Source organism: Phyllostomus discolor, chromosome 4 (genome assembly GCF_004126475.2).
Source record: "Phyllostomus discolor isolate MPI-MPIP mPhyDis1 chromosome 4, mPhyDis1.pri.v3, whole genome shotgun sequence".
NCBI lineage: Eukaryota > Metazoa > Chordata > Mammalia > Chiroptera > Phyllostomidae > Phyllostomus > Phyllostomus discolor.
The window spans coordinates 143,345,741-143,369,264 of record NC_040906.2 but is presented as its reverse complement, the minus strand read 5'-3'; the positions used below and the strand labels follow the sequence as shown (position 1 = coordinate 143,369,264).

Here is a 23,524-nt window from a genome sequence, read left to right as displayed (position 1 = left end):
ACTATGGAGTATTTGAAATGTGGCTGGTCTGAACTGAGATGTGGTAGAACTATAAAATATACACCAAGTTCAAAGTCTTAGTACAAAAAATATGAAATATCTCATTGATTTTTAAATATTGATTACATGTTGAAATGATAATACTTCTGATATATTATGTTAAAAAAATACATTGTAAAAATTAGCCTTGGCTGGTGTGGCTTAGTGGATTGAGTGCTGGCCAGCAAACCAAAGGGTCACCAATTCCATTCCCAGTCAGGGCACATGCCTGGGTAGCAGGCCAGGTCCCCAGTAGGGGGTGGTGCTCAAGAGGCAATCACATACTGATGTTTCTTTCCCTCTCTCTCTCCCTCCATTCCCCTCTCTAAAAATAAATTTAAAATATATACAGTAAAAATTAATTTTACTTTTTAAACCTTTTTAAATGTAACTCCTGGACAATTTAAAATTGAATATGTGGTTGCTATTATGTTCCCATTAGAAAAATCTGATTTAAACTCAGGGTCAGTTTCCTCTCCTATTAAAAGTGGCAAATATCTGCCCTTCCTCTTTCTCAGGGTTGTTTTAAAATTAAATGAGGTATTCTTTGTGAAAGTGCTCTGGAAAGTGCTACACAAATATAAGATCATACTCCAGGGAATTTTAATACTTGTTTGGTCATCTATTGTGTTACTTGCTCCCTGGAAGGTGCTAAAGCTGTTACTTTTTTTGTTTTGCTGACATTTATATGGTTGGTGTGTATGTGTGTGTGGGCAGGAAGTGTATAAAGTAATAATATAGGCTACACACCTAATAATGAGCACATTTATTTCATCTTCTCATTTATATTCTCTGCATGCCCTGAGTCCATCAACTCATTAGCCTCAGTACTGAGCCGTATAGATTGTAGATGCTACTTACATACAGTGAGAATCTCAGCTTGAGTCACAGACCTTAGGATTCTCCTGGGAGAGAATGTTTCCAAGGGGAAAGGAGTCAAGCACAGCTATCTCAGTCGAAAGCTGTCAGAGAAGAGAGTGCCTGGTTATAGCACGGCGATCATTATTCAAGTCCATCCCAGGTCAGCTCCTTCCTGTGTTCGTATCATAAGGCAAGAGAACTGGGGGCACTTTTTCACTGAATTCTTTAAAACGGTGCCTTTGTCATAACAAGTCTTCATCAGTTCAGGCTGCTATAACGAAAATGCTGTAGACTGGGTGGCTTAAACTATAATTTATTTCTCAGAGCCCTGGAGGCTGGCAAGTCCAACATCAAGATGCTGGCAGATCTGGTGTCTTGTAAGAGGACCCACTTTAGGCTTGTAGATGACTCTCTTATTGTAGCCTCCCACAGCAGAGAACAGAGAGCTAGCTCCTGGCCTCTTTTTGTTCTTATCCTCACCCCAGGATATGTTAATTGATTTGACAGAGGTGGGAGGTTGGCGGGTGGGGGCTGGAGAGCAACATCGACCATCTGCTTCCTGATTCCAACAAGAGATGGAATCCACAGCCTAGGTATGTGCCCTGACCAGGGATGGAGCCCCCAGCCTTTTTTGTTGTGTGTACAGGACGACGCTCCAACCAACTAAGCCACCTGGCCAGGGCTCTGGCATCTTCTTATAAGGACACTAACCCCATGACCTGATTATCTCCCAAAGGCCCAACCTCCTAATACCGTCACATTAGGGATTAGATTTCAAAATATGAATTTTGGGGGACACAAACATTTAGTCTATAATGGCAAGTAACCATTCATTGGCATTCACCTGAGAGTAACATACAGGACAGCACAAAAGTGGGCTTATAGTTGTAAGTACATGAAACACTGAGTTTGTTCTTGTAGTATTATTTATTAATTATTGTATTTCATTCCATATGAATAACTGTAAACCTACTTTGCCCCACCCTGTACAGGGAAGGGGGTATTTCACCTTCACCTCCAAAATTTGGCTCTCAGATATTAGTTCAGTCAGGATACTGTTGGAGAAGCAAAAACAACACTATGTTTAAGCAGAGGGTATTAAACACAGAGAATTGGTACACAAGTGTTGAAAGGCTGACAGATCACAAAGGGAACACTGAGATAACCCAGATATTTGTAACTGCAGCAAGCAGTTAACCTGCATGGTTAAGGGAACAAAAGAATAGAGGTGGGGTCACAGGAACCTAGGAACTCAGAGGAAAGTTTCCACAGGGCTGGTGTCTACACCCTTAGGGGACAGTGTTAGGAATCTAGTCCTAGGAGCAGCAAAAGACAGGTTAGAATAGAGCCAACTGCTGCTGCTGGAATAATACTGGTGGAACAGGCATACGGAAGGAACTTTTTTCTTCCCAACTCCCACCTTCCAACCTTCCCCTAATGATGCCCCCTTTTGGCAGAAGCAAAAGGTGAGCCAACCATAAAGAGAATTTGCCAAGTACTAGCCCCAATATCAGATAATGGAACATAGAAAAGCAGGCTAGGATCTGAGAAGCAATAGGCATATAATTGGCACTATTCCAGTTCAACTGTGGCATGGATGTAAACACTGGTACTAAGTGAATTGGTGACAGCCACCAATGGGAACTGCTGAGGGAAATGGGATAGAGTGTTACATGAAGAAACAGAGCAGTCTTTCCCAGCAGGGATAAGTGTGATACACTCTCTTGGAAATCCCAGAAATTATTTGTGGAGAAGTCTTTTTTTTTCAATTGACCTTGTTTATTTACTTATTTATTTTAAAGATTTTATTTATTTTTAGAGAGGGGAATGGAGAGAGAAAGGAGAGAAATATCAGTGTGTGGTTGCCTTTCATGCGCCCCCTACTGGGTACCTGGCCCACAACCCAGGCATGTGCCCTGACTGGGAATCAAATTGGTGACCCCTTGGTTTGCAGGCCAGCACTTAATCCACTGAGCCACACCAGCCAGAGCATGGTTGGGAAGTCTTTTGATGGTAGAGGTAATATAAAGCAGAGGGAGTCAGATAACAACAAAATTTTCAGATAACAACAAAATTTGGCCAACCTTATCTGTATTTACAGACTGGGAAACTTAGAATTACATGTGTTTTTCTTAAATGAATTTTAAAAATAAGTATACCAGACCAGTCTGTGAACCTATTTGAATAAAATTACCATTATCTTCTATTGCTTTTGTCTAGTATTTCTTCTAGTAATGTCATTCCAGTTTTCTTTTGGAGAACTACCTCTCAGCTCTTCTGGAAGAACATGAAAATTCAGGTGACTTGTTCGTATCCTTTTCCCCTCCCCACCCCAGGCAACCACTTGGCCACAGCAATTAGTTCATGTTCAGGTATGAGCAATCAGAGTTAATACCAGGAACTCTGCTGGACTAATCAGGAAGGAGGTGTTCCCTTCCTAATGGAGTTGTTAGGTGAATAGAATATAAGTGGGGCTGTGGTGGTCACACCTGGCAGGCAAAGTTTGCTGGATATGAAACCAATGCATAGGAAAAAACATGTAAGAGAAAAGGAAAAACCAAAATTTTAATACATTGAGTACTTGGATCCAACCATATTTGGAGCCATGTCTATTGCTAGATTTTTTTATAAGACAATGTGTGTTTTTATTTTAAATAAACTAAGCCATTTTAAAAAATTAAGGTAAAGTTCACATACAGAGAAAAATGTCTATCAAGTATAAGTTTTGATTAGTTTTGATAAAGGAAACACTCTTTTAACTGCCAGCTCAGTCAAGATATAGTATATTCACATCACTCTAAAATCTCTGATTCCCTCTCAGTCAATCCCTCCTACTGTCTCCATAATAGACAGTTATGATTCTCACCAGTACAGATTAAGTTTGCCTGTTTTAAAACTGATTATTAATGTAAATATACAGAATATATTCTTTCATGTCTGGCTTTTTTGCTCAACATAATGTCCTTGAAATTTATCCATGTTGATCAGTAATTAATTTTATTGTTGACCAGCATTACAATTTAAAGATATACAGTAGTCCCCTCTTATTCCTGGAGGATGCATTCAAGACTCAAGCCCAGTAATGGATAGCATAACTCCCTATTACCATATTTTTCAGAGTATAAGATGCACTTTTTATCATATTTCTTGCTTCAAAATTTTTTCCCATTTTCCCCCTCTAAAACCTAGGTGCATCTTATGGTGAGGACCCCAGACACACCTAGGTTTTAGAGGAGAAAAATAGGGGGGAAAATTTTGAAGCAAAAAAGTGGTAAAAAAAGTGTTTCTTATAGTCTGAAAAATATGGTATATATAGGGTGTTATATATATTTTTTATATATGTTTTCCCTATATATACAATGATATAGTTTAATTTATAAATTTGACACAATGAGATTAACTATTAACTTTTAATGGTAACTAATAGTAAAATAGAACAATTATAACATTATGCTATAATAAAAATATGAATGAGATCTGTCTCTCTCTCAAAATATCTTGCTGTACTGTACTCATCCTTCTTTTTGTGATTATGTGAGATGATACAATGCCTCCCTGATGAGATGAAGGGAGGTGAATCATGCAGGCATGGTGACATAGCGTTAAGCTACATGAGGATTACTTCAACATAAGCACTGTGATATGGCAACAGTTGATCTATTAACCTAGATGGCTACTGAGTTACTTAATGGGTAGGTAGAGTATACAGAGTTGATATACTGGACAAAGGGATGATTTGCATCTGGGGTGGGGTATCTTGAAATTTCATCATGCTACTCAGAACAGAACATAATTTAAAGCTTATGAATTGTTTATTTCTGGAATTTTTCATTTAGTCTTTTCAGACTATGGTCAGCAAAACTGCAGGTAAGGGGAAACTGCTATAGTTCTAAAAATTTATTTTCATGGTTGTGGATATTTGGGGTATTTCCTGCTGTGCCAAATATAAATAAAACTGCTATAAATACTCTCGATAAAGTATTTTTAAAATATATGCTTTAATTTTGCCTTTGTAAACACCTTTGTGTGAAAATACTAGGTCACACCCTGACTGGTGTGGCTCATTGCATTGGGCATCCTCATGCAGGACAAAGGGTCGCTGGTTTGACTCCCAGTCAGGACACATGCCTGGGTTGCAGGCCAGGGCCCCAGTTGGGGGGCATGTGAGAGGCAACCAATCAATGCTCCTCTTGCACATTGATCTTCCTCCCTTCTCCACTCTCTAAATGTAAATAAATATTTTTAAAAAGAAATTACTAGGTCATGTTTGAAATGTATATTTTACTTCCTTAGGAATGCCATCTGCATTTTCACCTGGATGTCCCAAAGGTATCTCAAATATATTCACCAAACTACTTATTTGTCCTTTACTGTCCTTTACTTCACATTTGGCACTTCTGTACTTACTATCTTGGTGAACAGTAGCAGGTGTGTTAGGCAGGAATTTGAGTCAACCTAGGCTCCTTCTTCTCCCTGTTACTCTCCAACATACAATCCACATACAATCTGCCGCCCAGTCTTGTAGCACAGGTAGTGCATATCCATGATTTTTCTCTCCTCACTATGATTGCAGTATAACATAGTACAGTGTTTTTTACTTTGAACCAGAGTAAAAAAAAAATAAATGTATTACCTGTATATAAAGATAACGAACAAAAATATTTCACAAAATGATACTTATCCATTCTGTGTACAATGTACTATGATGTTTTCTGTTCTACTCCATATTCATTTAAAAATGTAGTCATAAGCCACAAATTGATTGGATGATTAATGAGTTACAATCATAGTTTGAAAAACAAGTGGTTGAAAGCTCATGTCCTGAAGTCGGACAAGGGTTGAAATCCCTGTTCTTCCATTTCCTAACTGTAACCTTGGGCAAGGCACCTAGCCTCTTTCAGCTGCAGGCTTCATGTGTGACAAAGGAAATAATAAAAATAATACTGTATCAGAGAGTTGTAGTAAGGATGAAAATGAGTTATAGCAAGGATTAAAATGAGCATTGTAAATCTGTAACCTCAGGCCAGGAATAGAAGGTGCCCAACTAATGTCGGTTGGTTCAGACCTTCATTTCTTGCTTACATTACTGGTCCCCTTCCTGAAAAGGTCTTAGCTGACCCTTCCGCTTCTACTCTCACCCTGCATGATGCCATGGGGATAATCTTTCTGAAATGCAGATCCAAGTTTATTAGTCCTCTGTTCAATTTATTAGCACCTACCTATGGCTTTGAGGATTACATATAAGCTTCTTAAAAACACATTTAAACATCTATCCCTCAGCCATATCTCTGGCCACTCCCTCTCCTAGTGCACACCCCACCTTACCCCATCATTCCTTCTCTTAAGTTTTACTAAACCATTTGCCCTGCCTCACTAATGCCTGCGTATATACTGATTTGTTTCAATCGTATATCTCTTCCTACTTCTGGTTACCTTTTATGTAATATGAACTGTAATTCAAGAGTTACTTCCTCTTAGAAACATTTCTGGGCCACAGGGCTGACTGAGTAGAGTCCCTTCTCCAAGTCCCCTTTAGCACTTTCCACATACCTTTATAATCACCCTCTTTACACAGTCCCTGCAATCAGAGAAAAATCATCTATCTTGTTCATGAGACAGTGAGCAGCTAGAAGACAAAAAATTCATTTTCTATCTCTATATTCCCTGAGGGCACCTAATAAGTACTCAATATGTATTTAATGAATAAATGGAGGTTTCTAATGTGGAAATTCCATTCCAATTCTGCTATTCCATTCCAATTCTGCTATGCTATTTTCCTGTTTTTACTGGAGAAATAGATGGCTATTTTATTATGCTAGAACTCCAAAGTAGTAAAAACATTTTTTTCTTTACCTAGCATATTTATTGTCAATTAAAAATATAGTCACCAATCTTAACAGAATTTCCTGTGCACTATTTTCAGTTGAGAACAGGCAACTGTCTACTAAGAATATTGTATTGACATTTGCCCTTTCAAATCTAACAATGTCAAAACAAATAGAATTATGATTTCTTTCAATGCTTGCCTACTGAGATAGTGTTAACAAAATCTGAAAATAATGATTAAAAACTTACTCAAACCAACTTCTGGATTAGTTCTTTTTTATGCAAAATGAATGCAAAAGCCCTGAAAATTCAAATAAACTCCATGAAATTGAGATATTATTGATGATTTACTAATTATGAAAGAAGAAAAATACTAGTACACATCTCAATAGTTTTCTTTCCCCACTAACAAAATAACTTGTAAATTTTATCAAATGACCAAAAATGATTTATCCTATAAACAGAACAATAATCAAAAGATATAGCTTTCTGCCCTGGCTGGCGTAGCTCAGTGGATTGGGCGCGGACTGTGAACCAGGCATCGCAGGTTCAATTCCCAGTCAGGGCACATGCCTAGGTTGCAGGCCATGGCCCCCAGCAACCACACATTGATATCTCTCTCTCTCTCTCTCTCTCTCTCTCTCTCTCTCTCTCTCTCTCTCCCCCCCCGTTTCCTCTCTAAAAATAAATAAATAAATAAATAATTTTAAAAAGAAGAAGAAAAGTCAAACTTAAAAAAAAAAAGATATAGCTTTCTAAGCCCTGGTTGGCATAGCTCAGTGGATTGAGTGTGGGCTGCGAACCAAAGTGTCTCAGGTTCAATTCCCAGTCAGGGTACATGCGTGGGTTGCAGGCCATGACCCCCAGCAACTGCACATTGATGTTTCTCTCTCTCTCTCTTTCTCTTGCCCTTCCCTCTCTAAAAATAAATAAATAAAATCTTTTAAAAATATTAAAAAAGATATAGCTTTCTGTACTGCAAAGGCAAATAATAACAATTTGACTGAATTTCTTTTTATAAGACCAGAGCACTTTCTGTCTCCAATTTTATTGTACTTTATACCCAACTCAAGTTTTCTTGAGCTGTTCAATTTATTTTAAATACCTCACATATTAGATATTATTTAAAAGTTATTGTATGCTAACAACCTACTATTTACCTGGAATTTATTATAAAAATTTTCTAGCAATATGGATCCCGAGAAGTTAGATTTTAAAATTTTCAAATTTTGTATTACTTTTCATACATCTAGGTAAAATATATAAAACTGTGAAAATACAGCCGTGGCTGGTATAGCTCAGTGTATTGAGTGTGGGCCTGAAAACCAAAGGGGTCACTGGTTTGATTCCCAGTCAGGATGCAGGCCTGGGTTGTGCACCAGGTCCCCAGTAGGGGGTGTATGAGAGGTAACCACACATTGATGTTTCTCTTGATCTCTTTCTCCTTCCCTTCCCCTCTCTAAAAATAAATGAATAAAATCTTTTTAAAAAATTGTGACAGTACTGTTCTTTTTTGTTTGATTTTTATTTTTAAGAGTGGTATTAAATGAACATCTGAAAGTTAACGGAGGATAATTATACTGGTGTGCTTTTGAAGATATATATGCTTATTTGTAGATGTTTCTTTTACATTTGTAACTTCTGGATTATCTACAGTTGGAAAGTCTGCTTACTACTTTGCCTATTAATTTTATGAAAAAATTGTTCAAACTAATTGCTTTAGTTTCTCCATATGGAAAATAGGAATCATTCTATTGGTAAGCATTTCTAGGAAAATTTTAATATTATCTGTCTCATTGCCACATAGCATAAAACAAGGCAATCAAAGTTCTGTACAAAATAAACATTTAGGTAGCAATGTAACAAATCTGGTGCTATTACAATATCAATGTAAGCCCAGGAATATTAAAAATAAAACTCTGAAATGCTTAATGATTATTAATATAATTTCTTTCATAAATATAGTCTTTAAAAACAATTAGAAGCCTGATTCCTGTTGGATATAATTTTACATAATAGTGATATAAAATGTAGGTTTATTGGTTTTTATTTTTTTGAAAAGCTGAATCCTATGTAGTGTGTGTGTGTGTGTATATATATATATATATATATAGTGAAATGAAATGGTAAATGCAATAATCTTAGAAAATTCTAATTCTGCAAAAATGATTATATTAAAACCCTGTAAAATCATAAAATCTTGAAACTTATATTTTGTATAACTTTTTATAAATAGTTGAATAAATTGGATTTACTTCTGTAGGTTTATAATTCTTTTTGTCTTCATTTAACATCAAGTAAGTTGATAATCACTCTTATTCCAAATATGATGGAGTGAATAAAACTGCACATTGAAAAGATCTTGAAAATGTGTTACATACAATTAGACAGTGTTTTGGAGACTTTCTTACTTTGCAGCAACTCCATTAGCCTGTATGTGAAGCACATTAAAGGCATTAAATTTGAAACCTGGAATTGAGCAGAGGTAGGCTTGAATCTTGACCTTACCACATACTACTTTAGTAGTAGTAAAGAATTTTGTAGTAGATTCTTTAACCTCTCTGAATCTGTTTACTCAGATATAATGATGAGTAACAATAACTGTCTACTATCATGATTGGTGATGGAATGAGATTATATGGCCTAGCACGTTGTGAGTGACTAAATTAGTTTCATTCTTAGCTGTCCTCATGTGGTAACAACCCCCATTTGACTCTGGGAAGAGATGTTTGTTTTTTCACCTAAATACACCATGTTTCTTGACTCTCTATAGCAACTTCTTTAAAAGTAATCCACTGATGTGTTTATTCAACTACTTCTAATTCTGAAGTCAGTACCCAGTGAGTTATTTTGACGAAGAGCATTAGCTGATTTAAACAAACTGATGAAAAGTTATTTCAGTGCAGTTTTAGGGGTGACTGATTTATTTTTCTCTGACAGATAATTGCTATCTTCTACCAAAAATTACATTTAATTATCATATTGTTTAGGTGGGTTAGTCTGAAACTTGACATAAAATATACTGACAGGATGAAATAAAAGCTCTGAAATAGTGCAAAGTTCGGAAAACGAGGTCAAGCAAGAAACAATTACCATAATCATGGTCAGAAGACTGATTAGAATACATTTACCTTGATGAATTAGAGTATCTGCAGATGTAGGTAACACAATTACCTATATCTCGAAAAATTAACAACGGCCAGAAAGGGAAATACCGGATAATCAGAAGGTTCAGAAAGGCACAACATAACCTTTACCGGAGATGATTTTTTTTTTCACCTTCCCTACCTCCTGTAAATGAATTAATGCTGTCTAAAGCAGTCATTTTTCAAAGAGAAAAATATGCCATCCAACAGCTCTCAAATAGGTTACTGACAAGCACCACAGGCGTTTCTTTTAAAAATTTGTGTACAAATGATTCAAATGTCATTCCACCTCATACCCATTCCAAAACCTAAAAATCACTTTCAAGCCTAATTCACGGCGCGTTAGTGATTTACAAAGGCCATGATTTCGAGGCTGGAGCATTACTGCATTAACCACACAGCTTCCTGCAAATCAGCGATTTTAGGGCTAAGACCGAGAAGTAACTAGCTAGCTATGGATTTATTTCTTCCTAATTTAAAACCAGTTGTTTTCCAAAAGGGATTCGAGACAATTGTTAATGTTTTCAATTGCGCAGTCTCCAATTGCTACACGAATCCCCTGTCCTCTTCGCGCCGTCATCCCTCTCCTACCACGCGAAGCCCGGGTGGTTTCGCCATAGCACCTCCCTCCACACAGTTTAAAGGGCCACAGGCGCGCTCTGCTGAGCCTGGGCGCTAAAGACGTCGCTGTTCTCGGTAACCGCTACAGCTAGAGCGGTCAACCACTGGCCACCTTCTTCTCTACTCATCGTCCCGCCTTCCAGCTCCACCCAAGCCAATAGAAGAGGCCATGTGGGGAAAAAGACCAATAGGAGATCGGGGCGGAGGGGGGCATTGTTGGCCTCCCGCCTTGGAATCTGGGCCTCCGCCTCCGTTACCTTGGAGCCGAAGTCGCCACACTGCTACCAAACGAGAGCTGCTGTCCCCGCCCCTACTCCAGCTCTGTATTCAAACTTACCGCACCCCAGCAATCTCTGCTTCCGTACCCCGAAAACGTCTGCTCCCGCACCCCGACAACCTCTGCCCCTACCCCGCAGCCTCCGCAGCGTCCTCAGGAGCCAGGTGCCCACTCTGGCCGCCAGACGCCGAGGGACAGCGGAGAGTTTGGTCCACAGAGTAGAGGCAAGGAGGTGTGACACCTCGTAGGCTCCACGGAGGAGCCGGGCAGGTGGAGGGTGGGCTTCTGGGTGGGCGTGGAGACAGTGGGAAGTGGAGTACAACGAGGTAGGACTGGAGTGTGGAGGAGCTGAAGATACGGCGTTCGGGAATGGGAGCGTGCGAGTGGAGTTGTTGAAGCGGGAAGGTGGAAGGATTAAGGATGTGGGGGGATTTGGGGTCGTGGGGAAAAGAAAGTCCTAGGAAATAATTGAAGTGTCCGCAGCTGGGATAGGCCCGGGAGGAGGGGAGGTTGAGGGACAGTTGCGTGATTGGGAAATTAGAAGGAGGAGCTGGGGAAGGACTGTTTTTTGTTTTTGGTTAGGATCTACGGAAGGGAGGGCATGCTGGAGGATGTAGAGACCGGGTTAGGCGTTATTTTAAAACCCTAGAGGCCTGGGAGACGACAAGACCAAGAAGGAGGAGGCTGTGAGGCTGTTGGTAGCTATGGGATAGTAAATAAGAGATTAAGACTATGGTTAGAGTAGAAAGGTTCTTAAGAGTGGAAAATAAAATTTTACACATTTTTCAGGGGTGGGGTGAGGGAAGGAAAGACAATTGGCAGGAAGTGTGCCTTCTTGGCATAGATGAGTTGGCAAGGCTACTTAGATGGTGTTTTAAGTTGGCAGGACCACTGGTCAACGTTGAAGAATCGCGAAGAGTGCGAGTCCAGGTTACCCGCGTTTAAACCCTTCTCATTCACTTTGCAGCCTTGAGCAAATTACTAACATCAATTAGTAACAATTTACTGGCTAGTAACGAATTGGTAGCGTCATATATATTTTTTCCACTTGGGAGTAGAAATAGTAGATATTGTTGCGAGGGTTCATTTTATAGCGATGTTCGTACCTGTACTTGGGTAAAGAAAAAACTGGGTGGTTTTGTTAAAGTGGATTTGTTACTACAATTTGGTTTATGTGAGTTATTTGATGGGGCTACGTTGACTGGCCATTTTCTTAATCTTTTTAGTCTTGGACGCCCCCCCACAAAAGACTGAAGAAAGTGTTGGTTATTATCCCTGGGAAAATACATTTGGGCACATGCATGCATAAATAGGTATCCTTTACCTTCGGATTCAGGTTAAAAATGGATTAGATATTTCTTTGGAATCAAAATTTATCATTTAAGTGATTTGTGTGTGCGGGAGAGAGACATGTATTTGGAAAACAGTAGAACTGAAAAAAATGTGTGGTTCAAAGATTTTTTTTTAAAGATTTATTTATTTTAGAGAGAGGGGAAGGGAGGGAGAAAGAAAGGGAGAGAACATGGATGTTCATGGATAGTTGCCTCTCCCATGCCCTTATCTGGGTACCTGGCCCACAAACCAGGCTTGTGTGCTGACTGGTGGTTCAACCCTGACTCTTTGGTTCACAGGCCAGTGCTCAATCCACTGAGCCACACCAGCCAGGGCCCAAAGGTTCTGTACTTTTTTTCTTTAGCGTGGTTGTTATTTTAATTATACTTTTTCAAGTTGTAGTTTCACATTCAATTTTATATTAGTTTTCTAAGTATTTCATTTTAAGATTTTGCTGCACGTTGACTTCACTTGATCTTAACCAAAAGGCCAAGAAGTGATAACATGTTGACTTGAATGTTTATCCAAATATGTAATAAATAATAGTTTGTTTTGATTCTGTAAGTTGGCAGAGTATTATTTCAAATATGAAAAAGTAATGTGTTGGCTAAAAAATTCCTTTTTTTTTCTGTAAGATGGCTCTAGTATTAGTTGTCTTTAACTTAATTTGAAACAGTTTTGTTAGATCATATTGTGACAGCTGTCATATCAGTGTTCATTTAAAAAGAAAACATCAGAATTGGTGAATTTTTGTGTAGCCATGTTAATATTGAAGGTGGATGAAAATAAGCTACATTTTCAGCACATTATGCTTTATTATTTCAAGAAAGGTAAAAAACACAACTAAAATGCAGACAAAGATTTGTGCTGCATATGGAGAAGGTGCTGTGACTGATCAAATGTGTCAAAAGTGGTTTGCAAAGTTTTGTGCTGGAGATTTCTCCATGGTCAGGTAGCCCTTGAGGTTGACAGAGATTAAATCAAAACATTAATTGAGAACAATCAACGTTATATCACGTGGAAGATAGTCGACACACTCAAAATATCCAAATCAATAAAGTTATTGGTGAAAATGAAAAATGTGTCTTTTATTTTATGCCAAAAACAAAATGGCTAACCCAGTAACTGGTGACTTCGGAAGAGAATTTTGTGTGTGTGAGTGTCAGAGTCACATCTCTTTAAACAGTCATGTAACTAATTCTATAAGACACGTTAAAAATCCATTATGAGAAAGATGCTACCCTTTATCCTGGTTCTTCTCCTGCCTGTCATTTTTCATCTCCTTAGTGGGATCCTCCTCCTCTACCCCCATATAATTATTGTGTTTCCTCATAATTCAGTCTTCTGCTTTCTCTTCACTCTGTGTTCTTTTCTTGGCTGGGTTCATCCTTAGGCTTCTGGTAGTGTTGACTTCCACCATCTATATTTTATTAATGTGCTATCCATTTTTTTCTCTTTCTCCAGGAACTCTTGGATTAGCTCCAGATTAATGTAGCTAACTTCTGCTATTTCCACATAGATTTCCCACAGGCATTCTAAACTTTGTATGCCTGATAGTGAACTGATCACCACCAAACCCATCCTATTGAATGGTACCATAGTCACCCAATTTTGGAAGCCCTAAACTTTGGAATTCATGTAGGTTCTGCTCTCTTCTTATACTCCCCACATATAATCCATCGCCAAGTCCATTTTATTTTACTTGATAAACATTTCTGAATCAATTCTGCACTATATCTCTAGTTAGCCTACCTTAGTTCAAACTGCTGTTATTTGCCACTTAATTTCAAGACCAGCTGTCATCTTCTTTCAGCCTTTTTGCCTTCCAATTCCTCGGTGAGAGAAGGAGCTTTATAAATGTCAGATCTGATCATATATTCCTAGAGAAGATCCTTTGTTTCCAACTGTCTTCTTATTATGACATAAAGATCTTCCCTGTAATGGTTTCTTCCTCTTATTATTATTTTGCCACTACCTTTCAGCCAGTGCAGCCATTCTAAACCAGCATTGTCCAATAGAAATATAATGTGAACCATATCCATAATTTAACATTTTTTTCAGTTGCCATTCAAGAAAATAGTTAATTTCAATATATTTTATTTAACCCAACTTATCCAAAATGCTACTTCAACATGTAACAAATATAAAAGATTATTAAAGAGATACTTTGTATTCTTTTTTTATGTACTGAGTTTTCAAAATCCCATGTATATTTTATACTTACAATATATTTCAATTCCAACTAATTACATTTCAAGTGCTCAGTAGCCACTATATTGGACAGCACAGTTGTAAACTATCAGCAGTTGGATTACACGCCATAGTGTATGTCAGGGAGCAAACCAGTGCTTGTTCTCAACAGCACGTGGCAAACAGCAAGCCATCCACCATTTGCAGGTACTACCAGAAGGGCTACTGCACCCACGGGACCCTGCAGATACAATCACAGGAGCCACTCCGCTCCAGGTGGTGGTAGCCTGGGCTCTCCCAGGTTGACCTTCCCAGGTTTCCACAGTCCTCACTCCCCTTCTTACCTCACTAACTTACATGTGCCTGAGTAACTTAGAGACCGAAATTTCTCTGGCATGGCAGAAGGAAAAGCTTCCACAAGTGCAGTGAGTAATCCAGGAGGCAGCGATCCCTAAGAGCAGCCAGGAGATGAAGCCGCATTGATACTGCGATGCAGGCAGGAATGGCCGTGATTACTTAGAAACCAGGAGCTTCGTGCCTTTTACTTTTTACACGTTCTGCTTCCTCTTACTGAAATAGGGCCTTCCCTCACCAACTAACTACCTTCTTTTACTAACCTTATCTATCATCCCACCCCCCAAAACACAAACATACAACTCAAATCATAGTTGTGCTTAATCTCTACTACTACCTAAAGACTCATTTTAGGATTTAATGCCTCTGGAAACCTTTCCAAATTATTTTCTGTCCTCTAAGCTTAGTTTGGAGTTTACTTAGCCTCCTGTACTTTATTGTTAGTACTTACACTCCTGTGTTACCATTCTCTTCTTGGCTGGGAGTTTCTTAATGGTAGAGGATCACTTGTGCCTTACATATTTTTGTGTCTCCAGCTCTATCTATAGTTCAGTGCCTGATACTTAGTAGGTATTCAGTAAAGACCTTATGAATGAATGAATATTTTGTAATGTTTTTATTTGACTGACTAAACTTTAGCAATGTGTGCTATAATTAAGATGCCTTAATTTGACCCATTGTTTCAAAATACTGTTTAAGAGAGTCTGATTAGGCCTTAAATTTTAAGTCTAGTAATTACTGTGATCTGACCAAGAGTCTAGGAAAGCATATTTAAAATTAAGCATAGTATTTTTCTAAAGCAAGAGTGCGTGTCGTGTATACAAATGTAAGACAAGGAAATGCTTTAGAAATATTCTGGAACAAATAAGAGGAATGGAAAATTGTATTTCTACTCATTTTTCTCCTTTGTAGGAGAGAAACAGTTGAAGTTTTCATGCAGCAATATTATTTTTACCTTTATCTCATCTTTGATTATTTTTCTTTTTGAGGAGAGAGATCTCCTTATTTATATTTTTCTCCCTTAGTTTATTTTTATTATACTCATCTAGTTGCCCATTGTGTAAGTTCTCTTGCCGGCAGCAGAGGCAGTGAGGCAGCAATATTTTCTATGAAGAAGCTGAACACAGGGAAATAACAGGAACAGTTATTTGGTTTTATACAGTTTTTTTTTTCCTTAAAACTACAACCTTTCATAAAGTCACATAAATCAGAGGGTCATTATGATATTCCATATACATTGGACTCTGTAGTTTAGATTTACATTCTGAATCATGTGGAACTGTATATAAAGAAGACATTCTGGTACTGAAAGAGCTTAATCTTTTTTTCTGACTGGTTTTGTGTGACCTATACTATTTGGGACTTTTTTAGGAAGAAAGATTTTGGATGAAAATATTAAGTGTTAGATTTGGTAAGTTTTCTAACATTGTCATAATAGCACTCTTGGCCATTTTTAGACAAACAGTTCTCAAAAATTAAAATTGGGCAAGATTACAGTTTTTCTTTTTTGTTTTTATCTAGTTATCCCTAGATAAAATATGTATTTTATACTTAGAGCCTATCTCAAAATGTTCCCTGTACAAGTAAGGGAAACAGATGAACAACTGTTAATTGCTTCATTCTTGGTCACAAAGACTTAATTTAAATTAGTTGGAGAACTATACATGAAATATAAATCTTCAAAGTTCTATTAATCTAGATAACTTTTTTCTTTTAAGAAAAAATAGATTAATTAATATATTGTGACTAGTTTGTATTAGTCAAATTATTGTTGTAAATACAGATGAAATTTATTTTGTCTGAATTCTATTAGGGCGCCTCAGTTATTTAAAATTAACCCCATAAAAATGTTACATTTTTAAAAAATATTTTATTTATTTATTTTTAGAGAGGGAAGGGAGGGAGAAAGAGAAAGAGAGAGAAACATCAATATGCGATTGCTGGGGGTCATGGCCTGCAATCCAGGCATGTACCCTGACTGGGAATTGAACCTGTGACACTTTGGTTCGCAGCCTGCGCTCAATCCACTGAGCTACGCCAGCCAGGGCTCAAAATATTACATCTTTACAATGATAATAGTTCTGAGCAAAACTTTTTGATTTATTAACTTTTCTCTTAGGAATTTTAGATTTTTAAGTAAGCCTTATGCAATTTTTTGAAAGAGGAAAGATATAACATTTCCTTTAAAACAGGAAGGCAAATTTCATACAATGAAACTATTAATGGTCCATTTGGAATAGCATTACAGAATAATCATTTGTTCCTCAAAAAATTAATAAGTGGTGATGTGATTACCATGGTGAACTAGACAAAAGATTTCTATTCTCACAGGTCTTATAGTTAGTGGGAGAGGTAATAAATGTAAGATTATTTCCAATAGTAACAAGGTCTATGAAGAATATAAAACAGTAACAAGATAGAGTGACTGGGCCCACTTTAATGGAATTGTCATGGGAGCCATCTCTGAGAAGGTGATGGTTGTGCTATGAACATGATAAAGAGAAGGACCCCTCTTTGTGATGTTCTGAGCAAAAGCCTTTTAGGTAAAGAGTGCAGCAAGTACAAAATCTATGAGTTGGCAACAAGACTGGCATGTTTGAGGCACAAAATAAAGCCACTCTGCCTGAAGAAGCAAATGATGGGAGGAGTTGCATGAGATAAAGATAAAGAAATAGACAAAAAGGGGCAATATCTTGTAGAAGTTTTCAGGTTCGGTTAAGGAATATGATGGCTGTAGGAAGCCATTGAAGGGTATTAATCAGGAGAGCGGTGCCAATTGATCTTTCTGTCAAGTAGCTTTATCTGACTGGAGAAGCATGGATGAAAGCAAAATATCAATTAGGAGACTTGCAGAAGTTCAAATGAGAAAAAGATGGTGGCTTGGACTAGGTTGGTAGCACTGGGGATGGTAAGAAAGAATCAAAATTGTAATATATTTGTACATAAAACCATCTGGTTTTACAAATGGTTTGGATGTAGGGTGTGAGCTTAAGAAGGAATACAGAATGATCCTTAGAATTCAACATGAGTAATTTAGCAAATAGAAGTATCATTTAATGAGATCAGAAAAATGGGAAAAAGTTGGGGTGGAAGGGAGACATCATGATTTTGGTTTTGGACATGTAAGTGTGAAATGATTTTTAGATAGAGTTGTCAGATAGGAAGGTGGATCTAAGATTCTGGAAGTCAGGGTAAAAGAAGTCTAGACACCACCTAAGGAGACAGTCTAGGTATAGCGTAGCCGTATGTGATGCCTTGTGTATTCCAGCATTTAGAGATCAGGAATATGAGGCAGATGTAACAAAGGAGACTGAGAGGAGACAGCCAGTAGGTAGTAAGAAAACCAGGAAAACATATGGGTATGGAAGATAAGTAAGGAAAGAGTGTTTTAGGAAGGAATGATTAGTTGTGTCAAATGCTGCTCTGAGGTCAGGGATGAATAGGACAAAATTTGGCTATTGGATTTAGTCAAGATGAATGTCATTGTCTATTTTGATAAAAGGTATTTCAGTGGGGATGAAAGCCTGACTAATGTGGATTCAGAAGAAAATGGTTATAAAAGAAGTAGAGATAGTCTAGATTATAGATTATTCTTAAACATTTTTATTTGAAAATTGGAGTAGAGAAAAATTGGGTTGTCAGTGCAGTAGGATGTGCAGTCACATGATAGCTTCTCTTTGCTGGTGGGAATGATCCTGTGAGGAGGACACGATTGCAGGAGGACACAATTGCAGGAGCACAATTTTTGAGATGGGGAAAAGTGTGGGGCAGAAGACAGGTGAAAGATTGAGCTCTAAAAAAAAGATAGAAGTGCTTCTTCAGTTTTAGCAAAGAAAAGAGGGCAACAGTGTGGGATACATGCAGATGATCGTGGCTTCAAAGATGAGGTAATTCTCATCTTATTGTTGATAGTGAAATATTGAATAGGTCACATAATTAAGATTTGGAAAACTTATAGTCCATTTGAAGTTTTACTGACTTAGCTCTGAGATCTTAGATAAATTGTGATCTTGGGTAAGTCACTTAGCTTTTGTGGGCCTTAGTTTCCTTAATCTATGTAAAGAAAGGTGTGATACCCCCAGGGTTCCTTCTAGTGCTAAAGTGTTATGTAATCTTATTAGGCTATCATAGTTTGTTCTTGTTTATACTTCATGAGGCAAGTTAATAGTAATCATCCTAATAGTGCCTTACTCCATTTTCATCTATTTCTTTCTTCTTTTGTTCTACTATTTCATGTCTTTTTTTCTTGAGCTTGTTAACTTTTGTTTGACGGTTTGGTCGTTTGAACTGTTTTTCTGACAGCATTGTCAGCCAGACAACAGTGCTTTTTATATATAAAGACTAAAGTGATTTTTCACAAGTGTCTAAGTTTCTGTTTTCTAAGAAAGCTTAAATCTTTGGGTTGCTCTGTTTTCTAAGGGACACTTGTTTGTTGTCATGAAGAGTTGTAACAAAGTACAGGATGATACATATATGTAGGTTAGAAATATCTGCCTTATTTTAAAATTGATCCTAAATAAACAGAAGCTTGGCAAAGGTAAGAAAGAATTCTCTAGTGTTCCTGGCGCTATTCTTGAATTTGTTATCATTATTAAGAAGGTGTTCTCATGTATTGGGTTGGCCCAAAAGTCTGTTTAGTTTTTTCTGTAAAATAAAAGATATATTTTTCATCTTCAATAACTTTATTTACCTGGATATGCGAAATAGTGTTTCTTAATATAAAATCTATAATAAATTCATACTAACATTCCTAATTCAAATTTTGGATTACAGAGTTTTAAAAACCCATGCTAGCTTATATTCGTTTCTTCCTGTGTTGAAAAAATTGCACTTTTTTAGTTGGTAGCATGTATCTCACTAAGGATATCAAGTCAAATCATCGTGTTTTAAAGTCATTTGAGCTGGTTAATTTGTGTGGTTTTGTCACAAACTATATCTAGTTAAGTTGCTTTGTTTCATTTTATTATATAGGAATTGCTTTTTAGAAATATAATTTCTAAAAATTATGACTTCCATATTCAGGCCTACAAAGGTTATAGACAATGAAGTCCAGCTCCTGTCCCCTACCCCTAGACTCCACTTCCTCTCTTCCCTACAGTTCTCTGTCCACTCCGCTAACCAGCAGTACATGCCGCTTTTAAATTTTAAATTAATTAAAATTCAGCTAAATTAAAAATTAGCTCCTCAGTCTCACTTGCCACATGTTAAGTGCTCAGTAGCTAAATGTGTCCAGCTGCTTTATTGGACAGCACAGATTATAGAACATTTCCATTCTCGCTGAAAGTTCTGTTGGACAGCCCTGCCCTAGAGACCTCTCCCTTTTTAAAATTAGGTGTTTAACTTATTCTTTTACTTGTTAAAAGTATAAAAAAATAACTGCATATATTTATAACCCTTTTTCTTTGATAAATTGTACTATATTGTCCATGCTTTTCTCCATCTTTTTTTTTGTAATATATCCTGCAGATCGCTCCAGACGGAAAATATACACAGATAGTCCTCATTCCTTTAATAGCTTCATAATACTGTACTTTATTTTAGATATTTAGGTTTATGTAGGCAGTTCCTTACTGATGGTCATTTTGATTGTTTTAGTCCTCAGCTGCTATACTAGTGCTGTGATGAGTAGTAGTAATGCTGCCTTGTGTATGTCTTTTTTCATAGATTACTAGAACCACTATACTTTCAGTACTAATTTCATCAATGGGATTTTCTTCTAACTATTAAAAATATTCTAATTATAAAAATCTAATTTTATTAAAAATAAAAATTATTAAGAGGGATAAAATCATCTAAAATTCATGTTGCCCAGGCAGATAATATTTTGGTGTATGTATACTTTGCTTTGCAAATTATTGTAAGTTCCTGAGTTCAGATCAAATACTCAGCATTTTTTTAATGACTGTGTATAGTCAAGGTCATATTGTATATACTCATTTGAATGTTTTCTTTACCAAAATGGTATAAAGATTTTTCTTGTTAACACAGACTTTTTGCAAACATAACAGCTGTGTGATATTATACTATATTATATCAATAGATTTTTATAATATTCTTAATTATTACACTATGGTTAGACATTAGAGTTGCTTTTTTTTTTTTTAAGGTACTGCATTAAACACTTATATATAACTTTTCCCCTATTTTTAGGGTTATTATCTTGGTATCCAGTAATAGGATTATTGGATCAAAGGTTAAAAGCATAATTAAAATTTTATCTTTCCAGTAATTTTTCCAGAAATTCTGTGGCTCTCTTCTTGATAGTCATTCTGGCATATAATTGCTTGGAGTGTGGTTTTGAAAAATCTTTAGTAACTTGACAGGTTTAAAAATGGTATTTGAGGTTGAATATTTTCATGTGCCTATCATTTGTATTGCCTGCTGTGGGTCTTAATGTGCAAATATTTTCCCATTTAACTTTTGACCCCCAATTTTTCTTATGGGGGGGTGTGAGTTACTTATTTATGTGTTAAGGGTGGTAACTATTTTCCTGTCATGTTGCAAGTGTTTTTCATCAAGTGTTTTAATTTGATGAACATTTACATACTTCAGTTTTACATTTTTATGTAATCAATTTTAGACATTTTTCCTTGTTATTATTAGTAGACTGGTTCTTCAATACTCCACCCCCCTCCCGGAAAAGAAAAACACTGATTATCTGATCATTATTCACCTGTTAAAAATCAGCTTTTGTATTTATTATAAATCCTAATATTTAAGGTGGTCAAATACAGTTAACATTTATTTGGAAGCAATTATATGTCAGGTACTTTACATGTTCTCTTTCTTGACTATGATAGACTTTTTCCAAATATTGTAAACAACTATGTGTAAAAATATAGACAAATTATAGTCTCTTTTTAAAATTGTAGGTAGTATGTTATTTTTCTTTTAGTATCTTTCATTGTAATTAACTGTAGAAATCTATTTCATGAAATGTGATGAATTTCCCTCTCGCATCCTTAATTGTAGAGGAAAAAAGTGTTTCTTCTCATTGCTAACGTGAATTGTGGACTACAGACACATAGAAAAAACAAACTGCACAGACATAAATATTTTCACCAGGATCTAAAAACTCAAAAATATTCAGGCTTCTTGCGGATTTTTCTGGAAGGAAGAATCTGTGAACTTATGTGAACAGAGACTTATTTTCAAAACCATGGGAGAAAGAGAAAGAAGCCCTGACACTGACCAAGAAAGTAAGGCAGACAAACACCGTCACTGGTATTCTTCATCTGACATCGGAACTACACCACCGTCTTCTGGCCGGTCAACACCGATCGATCCCTGCTCAACTACGAGTATCAAGGGAAAACATCCTAAAAGGCTAATTTCAGATAGCCAAGTGCATTACCAAGGTAAACATTCTTTAAGAAAGTACACTAGACCTAGAAGACTTATTCTGAGTACTTAGGAAAGCTTGCATGAAGGAAACTCTTCTGTTAGTGTGTACTTTAATGTATGCACGGAAATGGGCTGATTTACATTTTGAATGGAATATATTTTTATAAATTTATATAAATGTTGTTGGTGGCACTGTGCATTAGCCTGTTACATTCAGTCATTCTATCTACAAAAGAAAGAACCATAATTAAGGCTCCTTATTTTGTTTTCTACCTAAATGCTTGTTTAGGAGTTTTGGGGGTACTGTAAAGGCAAAAACAATCAAAATGTTTGTACCTTAATTTGTCTTCATTTTTAAAAAGTTGTCATTGTAGGAAAGCATTGATAAAAAGTGGTTAAGAGGCATTTTTTTTAATTGGGTAAAATTACTTCCTCTAGGTAATGCAGCATTTACTGCAAAAGTTCAAATTAAACCTAGAAATAGAATTTAAGACTTGAGATCACCAGTCTGTTTTCTGTTAAACTGTATTATAATGGATATAAGATTAATAATTAGAAATAATTTTTCTTGTTAAAGTGTTACTAGTCTGAACTGGTACTAGTACAAATTTGACTAGGTAATATTCTAGAAATCTTTTCATCTTAAATCCCTGGTCAAGAAAACTCCACTGTGTTTAGTAATGTGTACTTAGTAATGAAATGTGTAAGGGCTACAGGTACCCCATAAAAATGAGGTAAGTTAAATGAGCTGGTTATAATATGCATTAAAAAATGCAGCACAACTGTAACAGCAGTAGCTAAGAATGGTGAGAGTTTGTACTGCAAGGCAAGGAGTGCTAAAAATGGAATCTGAAAAGGAAACCAGGCCAGATCATGAAACACCTTGAATCCTATGCTAATATATTGATTGTTGCTGTGAGGGAATACTTAGCCATTGAAAAGATTTAAGCAGGAATATAATTAAATTGCCTATATAAATTCTTACTTTGAGACATATTTACATTTTGAAAAACCTACAAGAACATATGTTTCTTTTTGAAAACAACCCTTTCATGGACCCCTGTTCTTGCTTCTCAGAGATGTTCATACTTTTAACAGTTTGGTGCTAGTCTGTCTATCCATCCTTCCCTCTCTCCCTCCCTTTTCTTTTCCTTTTTTTAAAAAATGTTTTTCAGCCCTGGCTGGCGTAGCTCAGTGGATTGAGCACGGGCTGGGAACCAAAGTGCCCCAGGTTCGATTCCCAGCCAGGGTACATTCCTGGGTTGCAGGCCATAACCCCCAGCAACCGCACATTGATGTTTCTCTCTCTCTGTCTCCCTCCCTTCCCTCTCTAAAAATAAATAAATAAAATATTTTAAAAAAATGTTTTTCAGTACAGTGCTGCAGGATTTTGGCTTCTTCCTCCAAGTCTGTCTCAGTGTGAGTCTCTTGTTTTGATTTTGTGGGTAAAAGCATAATCTGATATTAAACGTTTGCTCTATATAATTAAAACAGACTTTAGGATTGAACATTGGAAAATGCTAATTTATTCCCA

The 23,524-nt window shown here is 36.7% G+C and overlaps 1 protein-coding gene across 1 annotated transcript in view; it reads left to right on the top strand.

Moving 5' to 3' along the window:
- The first annotated feature begins 10,712 nt into the window (after nt 1–10,712).
- LCA5 (lebercilin LCA5) overlaps nt 10,713–23,524 on the top strand; it is a 33,181-nt gene continuing 20,369 nt past the window's right edge. Inside the window, exons 1-2 of the mRNA XM_028511041.2 lie at nt 10,713–11,002; nt 21,619–22,004. Of these exons, the coding sequence (XP_028366842.1) occupies nt 21,806–22,004 (199 nt within the window). The 5' untranslated portion in view covers nt 10,713–11,002; nt 21,619–21,805. The remainder of the gene's footprint in view (nt 11,003–21,618; nt 22,005–23,524) is intronic.